An 8,865-nucleotide genomic window follows, 5' to 3' on the forward strand; every position below is an offset into this window, starting at 1 on the left:
AACTTATTTATTTTGGCCAGGCAGTGCACTATGGAATAGGAGAAAAAGTTACACACCTCAGCTTTAAGGGTCATTTACATATATAGATGTCATAGAGCTGTTCAGACGTGATGCAATTTGTTGGTAAACCCGAAAGAGAATTATCCATGGCTTCCCTCTGGATTTTCCTTTATGTTTTTATAATGGCCATTTACAATTTAAAAGTTAAATAAGGCTTGTGGTAAACATTACTTAACGATACTTGGACATTTTGTTCTACAACATAAATGGCACACTTTCATGCCTCAAATATAAATCCACCGTGTTAAAAAAAGAAAAATAAATCATAATTCATGTCATGTTGTAAAACAAAACATCCAAATATCAAGTCAAGTAATGTTTAATACAAAACCCTATTTAACTCATAAGTTAGTGTTAAGAAAATCCAGAGGGAACCCATGGCAAATTCTCTTCCGGGTTTTTGGTCTACAACCTGAAGAGCTCTTATTACATTCAGTAACAAAATTACAAACCCAGTGGAATTGATTTTAAAGAAAGCTAGCGCAAGCACATATTTCAGGCAAAACACTTGTGTAAGTTGGGAGGAATTGAGTTCATACCACCAACAACAATAAAAAATCTTTGAAACCAACTAGTTCAAATGAATGGCGAAATTAGTTAAGAAAAGTGAAGTTTGTTCTGGGAAAATTTATTATATCACTATGTTTGCAGATTCCACTTACTTTTATGTTTTGTTATCTAAAGCGATGACATTCATAAATGTTTACGTGTATAACGGAGGGTTTAGAAATCATTCCCAAATGACTGAAAATAATTGTTTTTTTCACCAGAGGACATGAATGTCATTATATAGGCCTGCAATATTAGAGGCTTTCACTAGGATGTCTACAGATATACAGGTGTGGAGAAAGATGACGAAAGGAAGATGCCGCAGTGGGTCTGGCGACGACTGTGATGTGAATGAAGAAAATTAAGTAAGTAATGTAGCTGATGGAGAGGAGGATGTTGAAGACATGAATAGTGAAGAGTAGTGTCCTGTAGAAAAGACTGTATCGCCGACTCCCTAGGGGGCACCATCTTACCCTAGCAGGGCATCAATTTGGCCAGCGCCGGCCCTGAGGGCAGATTTCACAAAAAACTTAAAGACAGAGGATCAGATTCTGAGGGAATTGTAAGAGGAGGACGACGGAGTAAAACGATAAGGATGGAGGATGAGTACAATGTTATATTAACATTTGCAACAATGGGTGAAATGAGTAATCCTATGCGGCTAACAAAAGTATTCAAAAAAGCAGTAGGAAACATTAAATCAGCAAGATACTTCACTAACAGTAGGGTGCTTGGTTTTGTTTGAAAAAACAAAAGGTGACTACAAAATGGTGACTATCAAAAAGAAGGAATTAGGGGAAATAGAAGTGAAATGCCAGGTGAAATCGAGGCGATAACTGGGGTTCCAGCATCATTAACAGATAAGAAACTTAAAAATCAGATAACAAATGAAAAGTTAATAGATTGACATCAAATATAAATGGGAAAAGAGAAGCAGGTACAACAGTGATGATAGTAGTAAATGGAAAAATACTACCAGAAAATGTACAAATTAGATTTGTAAGCTATTCAGTACGTCCACATAAAACCTGCATTGAGATGCTACAATCATTAAAGGGTATATATGCTGGACTCATGCAATCAGTACTAGACTATGGTTGTATTGTATATGAATCTGCAACTATGTTAAAGAAATTAGATATCATGAAAGTTAAAGTATTAAGATTCATTTTAGGAGCAGTTAAATCTACAGTACACCAATTGCAGCAATACAGGGGGAAACATCAGAAATACCAATGTATGTAAGAAGAGAGAAACTATGATCATCCAGTAAGGGGATCTTACCTTACCTCCAATACCACCTTGGTTATTCACACAACCTAAAATTGTTTTAAAGCTACATGAAAGAATTAAGGAAAAAAGGGATGGAGTTAATACAAAAACATAAGAATAAGAATATATAAAAAGTAGCCATTATTAATTTCTTTAAGTATACACATGGCTCAAAGAACCAAGAAACCAGAAGGACGGGCAGCTTTTTATGTTCCAGTGTTTGAAAGAAGTTTGGAAGAATAACAGCTGGTACATCTGTATACACTGCAGAGATGATAGCAATCTTAATGGCACCAGGGTGGATTTATGAAGTATGAGCAGATAAAGTAGTAATATGTTCTGACTCAATGGTGGTTCTTATGAGTTTACAATCAAATCAAACAAATAGAAGTGACATTTTAATAGAAATCATGATTACATTATACAGTCTAAAACATATAGGAATAATAGTTCATTTCATGTGGGTACCAGCACATGTGGGAATTCAAGGCAGTGATGAATCAGACAACATGGCTAAAGAATCATTAAGGATGGATGAACCAAGTATAAACATTTCATTTAGAAAAACAGTTGGGAAACATTTGGTATTGGAAGCATGCAATATTGAATGGCAGACTACTTGGGATTCATGTTAAACAGGAAGACGTTATCATAAGATACAAAGGAGCATTAAAAAAAGAAAAATCATTCATAACATAAGTAGATTGGAACAAGTTATATTCACACATCTAAAAACAGGACATTCAAATCGTAACTATACATACACATCATAGGGAAACATAATACAGGTTTATGTGAGGATTGTGCAATAGAGGAGACAGCAGAGCACGTGTTGATGGTAAATCCTGCGTATGAAAGAGAAAGGAGGATTCTTAAGGAATAATTACAAACCTTAGGAAGTCAAGAATTCATAATAAGCAATATCTTAAATGATGGTCCAAATGCAAGGAAACAAATGAATGTAATAATGAGATTTATTAGGAGCCGTGGATTTAAATATATGCAATAGGGAGAAATGTGATTTAATTACCTTCACACTCCATATCAGAAGGTGGCGGTATGCACAAATTAAGTTGGTTCACAACCCGCCATAAAACCTAAAGAAGTAGAAGCAGACGACGAAGAAGAAGGCGGCTCTCACTATAGGCCTCAATCCACATCACACGTCATTAGTTCTTAGAGGTGACGTGTCTGACTGTATTTCATTGGGTGGACGGTCGCGTTGGGCCTTTTTCTTTCGGGTTTGAGTGACTAGAGCTGGTTTGAAGTGACCAGGGATCAACATGATGCGATTTATACTAGCTATTTTGGTTCTTTGTCTGAGCCTTTGTGCAGGTAATGTGCTATTTTTGGATATGATTTCCTTTGTTACAAAAACAACACCACCGTTTGTGGCATATAGCTTTGTATTTTACGTGTGTTTGCTGCTGGTCGCAAGTACAATTGAATTGGTTCCGTTTTGATCGTGTTTATTCGTTTACATTATTGGACCATCTTTATAGTTACTGTAAGTAGTAGTGTGTGTGTTTGAGTTTCCTTTATTTCAATTCAGTCAGCGATACACTTCTCATACATCCGTTCGTTCATTAGAAAGGCTATCGGTGGCTTTTCTTGCATGTTGACTGACACGGAGCTTATTGTTCACAATGATTTTTAACATTGAGCAACGTTTTCTCTTTCCAGCTGAGACTTGCACAGACCCCGTCATTTCCCCGTCTTCATACACGACGACAGATGCTCTCATCTCATCTGAAACGGTGTTCATTGTTGAGTTGAGTCTGGCGTGTGCAAACGGAGCACAGGTGAGAGATCTGACAGTTCCTTTACCAGTTACATATATTCACCGTTTATTAGTACAGAAATATAAAGCTTCTCTTTTGTTTTTAGAGTGTTGCCCTGTATGCAGATGTCAATGGCAAACAGTTTCCTGTGACCAGAGGCCAAGATGTTGGTAAATACCAGGTAAGTTCCCCTCTCCTTTTCTTAAAGTAAATTTGTAGATCTCCTAAAAAAAATTGTAAGATGCTGCTTCACATGGAATTAACTGCAACTTTTTTGTTTAGGTCTCATGGAGTTTTCCTCACAAGCAGGCCAGTTCAGGCACATACCAGGTTAAATTCTTTGATGAGGAGTCTTATAGTACTCTAAGAAAGGTATGTGTAATGTGTTGGAATACAATGGAAAAGACTGCAGCTGAGACTGTCTGTTTAGCTAATCATACTTATTGAATGGTTTCAGGCTCAGAGAAATAACGAAGACATTGATGCCATTAAGCCTTTGTTCACTGTCAATGTGGATCACAGGGTGAGTACACATTTTGACCTGTAATGTCAACAAAAGCTTGCAAGATTATTTGTCAGAGATGCAAACTACTCACATGAAGTCACCTTTTCTGAAGCTAATTTGCACAAATTATTTGGTGACATTTTCAACATTATCCTTTTTTTATTTTTTTTTTATCTTTTGAAAGGGTGATTTTAAAGACTTAAAATGCTTTAAAGCTGAATTATGTAACTTTTTTAGTGTTAAAATACTTTTATCCCAGTTTAACATGCAGAGACAACTATAAGTAAACCATTCCTAGGTTAATTTTCTCAAACTGTAAACACTGTGTTTCTGTGGCACTATAAAATTTCCTGTTTGTTTATAGCGACCCGCTTAGACCCGTCCCAATAACGTTACTCAACCAATGGCGTGAGATGGGGGTGGGACTATCTGACTGCAGACGAGGGGTATATTCAAATAGCTGTTTTGATAGAGCTAGTGTTGCAGAAATTACATCAGCTTTACATTAGTGCTGTCAGTATGTTAAATATTGTTTTTTAGTTTTTCGCAATTAATCGCAGATTTTGAAAGTGTTGAAATTCTACTCTATATAATTTCTTTTTTGTTAAAATCTTAGGAAATAAAATAAAACTATATGTAACAATATAATGCTGTATTAACATTTTCCAAAAAGCCATCCAATATGAATATAAATGCAATATAAAGATAGAAATTAGGGCTGCACAATTAATCGAAAAACTAATTACGATTGAGGCCTCCACAATTATGTAATAGTGAAAATTGACAATTACAGCGTTCAATTTAAGTCTGCTCCTGTTGCGTCAATGGTTTCTATTTACAACATGTTTTTGCAGTGGTTGAGTGGTCTAACCAATCACTAACATGTCCGTTGAGCAATTAAATGGCAATGGCCAATCAGAGCCGCTTGGATTAGTCCTCCGTCCTATCTGTAATGACAACTGATCCTAATGCGCAAGTATTAAACCATCTGAATGCCCAGATGCTTGCTTTATGTTCTTGCTCTGTTCGCGCAGCACACGAAAATTAATACTGAAAAAAACATCACCAAAGTGCGAAAAGCACTTTGTAAATATTTTGGATTCATTGCATATTGCACCGCTCGCTTTAAACGTAGATGTTAAATACACTGCAAACGAGCAACACGACAAAGCCTAAAACTATCCCGTTCTAATCGAGGCACAGACGTGGTGTAAATAATTAGATTGTGCTGATTAGACAGCTTTGTTTTTAATGAGAGCATTCGCGAGAGTGCAGAACATTGTTTGGAGCGTCACTGAGCTCGCGTCGAAAAGCAGATCTCAAAAAAATTTAGCAATAATTCAGTTTATTCTATACCATAGATATTGATTTACAATCATTTTCACTTGCCTTTCCTTAACAAACATTATTATTATGATTATTACTATATAAAATACAATATAATGCTTAAAAGAAACTGGAGCGCAGCTCGTATCCACCATTGAAATCTGCTACTCTGAAGAACCACACTGTGGCTTACATTTAATTATAATCAACATTAATAATCGCAATTACAATATCAAGAGCCATAATTGACAATTATGATTTTTGCTATAATCGTGCTGCCCTAATAGAAATGCACTATAATGGCACCAATTCAAGTAACATTAAACATTTCAAAAGTCTAAATGGGACTTTGACTAATTTAAAGCACTAGTCACCCCATAAGGTAAATGTTCATTGCAATGGGCATTAAATCTCTTAAACTCTCATCCTCCACAATATTAATCATCTGGTAGGCTGTGACTATCTGCATTGTTACAGCAATCATGGAAACACATTCATGATTCGTGTCAGGGCGTCATCGCCAGCTTCAAGTGTCGCTTTGAACTCTACATGAAAAGCACTTGCAGACAAAAATGTCTCATTCTGCGTTTTGGTGATAGCTAAGAGTTAACATGCTTTTGTGGTAATTAAAATGCACATTACTTTGGCTGAAAAATACCTGATTTCCATCACAAGTCCCAGTGTTTTGTACATCAAATAGCACTTTTCTCCATTTTATCATTGAAAGGGAAGTGCTGATGTTTGTGTGCAGAGATTCTTTTATTTACTTGGATAACAACCTCCACGGCTCTATCACAGAAGAGAGCATAACAGTAAACATGCGTGTTACGATCATGGAGCTTTAAAAGACCGTTAGAATGTCCGTGGGACTGTCGCATTATATTACTTTATGCTAAGCTTAGCATAAAGGGCTCTGGTGTGTGTATGTTGTGAAGTGTGTGTCAGTGTAATGACTCTAGGCAGACACATTACAAAGGTTCCGCTCTTCAAACCAGTGTTTAAGCTTGTGTATTAACAGTAAATGGGTTATTTGCGATTTAAGAAAAATTAACACGTTTAAGTTTTTTAATTGCACGTGTTAATTCTGACAGCTCTACTTTAAATGCAACAAATAGCTTTAAATACAACAAACAAATCAACAGAAATTAAGTATTTGTAACACCTATGACTTTTTCACTGCTCATGAGTTTGCATCCTTGAATAATAGAAGAGTAAGGATCAGAGCCAAGAAAAACTGTCTAAATACACAATTGTATTATTACAAAGTTTGTATTTAAAAAAAAAATGTTTGTGCTTATTTTATGTTATTTCTTACTAATCTTTTGATCCTTTTCAATGTATTTATGTATTACAGGGTGCATGGAGTGGTCCCTGGGTGTCCACAGAGGTCTTGGCTGCACTGATTGGCATTGTGGTGTACTATGTGGCCTACAGCACCAAAAGTGCCATCCAGGCTTAAAATCACTAATACCGTAGAGGAAAGAAGTCTTATATATATATATATATAAAACATGTGTATATCTAACAAAACTGTCAAGAATTTAAGACTTGCATATTTTACATCTGTGCTATTAATTTGAAACCTCAGAAAAACAAAAACTGAGATGAATTATGTGTAATTTATCATCGTGGTCCAGTTCTGTATTTTGAAATTTCCCAAATGTCAATGGGATTAAATGACTTTTTTGGAAGTGTTTCTGATTTTTTTTTAATCATAAATTTAAAGGGATAGTCAGGACATTACTGAGGTAAAAAAAAAAAAAACAGCACCATCACTTTTTGAAAAGTCATTTTTGATAAAATCTAGACAGGCCCCATTTCCAGCAGCCATCACTCCAACAACTTATCCTTGAGTAATCATGAAAAATTGCTCATTTGATACTAGAAAATCACTTGCCATTATATAAAACACAGTTGAAAGATATTTGGTTTGATAAATGAAGCTTAACATTGTCTTTGTGTTTGTTTTTGAGTTGCCCCTTGCAATAGTCTGGCATGGTCAATATTCGGTCATAAATGGCAAAGAAAAAGAAACCGCTTTGTCTAGAAACTCATCAGTCAATCATTGTTTTGAGGAATGAAGGCTATTCAATGTTTCAAATTGCAAAAAACTGAAGATTTCATACAAAGATGTACACAACAGTCTTAAAGGACAAAGGACAACTGGCTCTAACAAGGACAGAAAAAGAAAATCATGTTGCTTCTGAAGATACTGATTTAACCAATAGGGTGTTGTGGATTATTTTTATGCTGACTTGTTTTTGTTTGTTTAGCTTTAAAATGTTGCCTTGCCACCCATTCACTTGCATTGTATGGACCTTCAGAGCTGATAAATTCTTCTAAAAATCTTAATTTAATTTCAACACAAGAAAGTCATACATATCTGGGGTTGCATGAGGGTGAGTAAATAATGAGAATTGTAATTTTTGGGTGAACTATACCTTTAAGGGCTCTTGTCAGATCTGGATGAATTTGTCAATAAGAAGAGAGGTTTGGAAACATTTCTAGTAATTATTACAGTGAAAATGTCCCACAAGGACATTATACACTCACCTAAAGGATTATTAGGAACACCTGTTCAATTTCTCATTAATGCAATTATCTAATCAACCAATCACATGGCAGTTGCTTCAATGAATTTAGGGGTGTGGTCCTGGTCAAGACAATCTCCTGAACTCCAACTGAATGTCAGAATGGGAAAGAAAGGTGATTTAAGTAATTTTGCGTGGCATGGTTGTTGGTGCAAGACGGGCCGTTCTGAGTATTTCACAATCTGCTCAGTTACTGGGATTTTCACGCAAAACCATTTCTAGGGTTTACAAAGAATGGTGTGAAAAGGGAAAAACATCCAGTATGCGGCAGTCCTGTGGGCGAAAATGCCTTGTTGATGCTAGAGGTCAGAGGAGAATGGGCCGACTGATTCAAGCTGATAGAAGAGCAACTTTGCCTGAAATAACCACTCGTTAAAACCGAGGTATGCAGCAAAGCATTTGTGAAGCCACAACACCCACAACCTTGAGGCGGATGGGCTACAACAGCAGAAGACCCCACCGGGTACCACTCATCTCCACTACAGATAGGAAAAAGAGGCTACAATTTGCAAGAGCTCACCAAAATTGGACAGTTGAAGACTGGAAAAATGTTGCCTGGTCTGATGAGTCTCGATTTCTGTTGAGACATTCAGATGGTCAAGTCAGAATTTGGCGTAAACAGAATGAGAACATGGATCCATCATGCCTTGTTACCACTGTGCAGGCTGGTGGTGGTGGTGTAATGGTGTGAGATATGTTTTCTTGGCACACTTTAGGCCCCTTAGTGCCAATTGGGCATCGTTTAAATGCCACGGCCTACCTGAGCATTGTTTCTGACCAT

The 8,865-nt window shown here is 36.3% G+C and overlaps 1 protein-coding gene across 1 annotated transcript; it reads left to right on the forward strand.

The window, feature by feature from the left end:
* Window positions 1-3,022: 3,022 nt before the first annotated feature.
* ssr4 (signal sequence receptor, delta) lies at window positions 3,023-7,446 on the forward strand. Its single transcript, XM_052091677.1, has 6 exons — window positions 3,023-3,216; window positions 3,565-3,683; window positions 3,769-3,843; window positions 3,945-4,034; window positions 4,120-4,185; window positions 6,848-7,446. Exons 1-6 carry the CDS (start codon window positions 3,165-3,167, stop codon window positions 6,950-6,952), a joined length of 507 nt encoding a protein of 168 aa, XP_051947637.1. The 5' UTR covers window positions 3,023-3,164; the 3' UTR covers window positions 6,953-7,446.
* Window positions 7,447-8,865: the final 1,419 nt, after the last annotated feature.

This window comes from Xyrauchen texanus, chromosome 25 (assembly GCF_025860055.1).
Source record: "Xyrauchen texanus isolate HMW12.3.18 chromosome 25, RBS_HiC_50CHRs, whole genome shotgun sequence".
NCBI classification, from domain to species: Eukaryota; Metazoa; Chordata; class Actinopteri; order Cypriniformes; family Catostomidae; genus Xyrauchen; species Xyrauchen texanus.

Excerpts from the sequence above, each read along its gene's own strand:
- ssr4 (XM_052091677.1), top strand. The coding sequence starts at position 3,165 with ATGATGCGATTTATACTAGCTATTTTGGTTCTTTGTCTGAGCCTTTGT. Across the intron at positions 3,217-3,564 it reads TTGTCTGAGCCTTTGTGCAG|CTGAGACTTGCACAGACCCC; the intron begins GTAATGTGCTAT and ends TTCTCTTTCCAG. Across the intron at positions 3,844-3,944 it reads AAGATGTTGGTAAATACCAG|GTCTCATGGAGTTTTCCTCA; the intron begins GTAAGTTCCCCT and ends TTTTTTGTTTAG.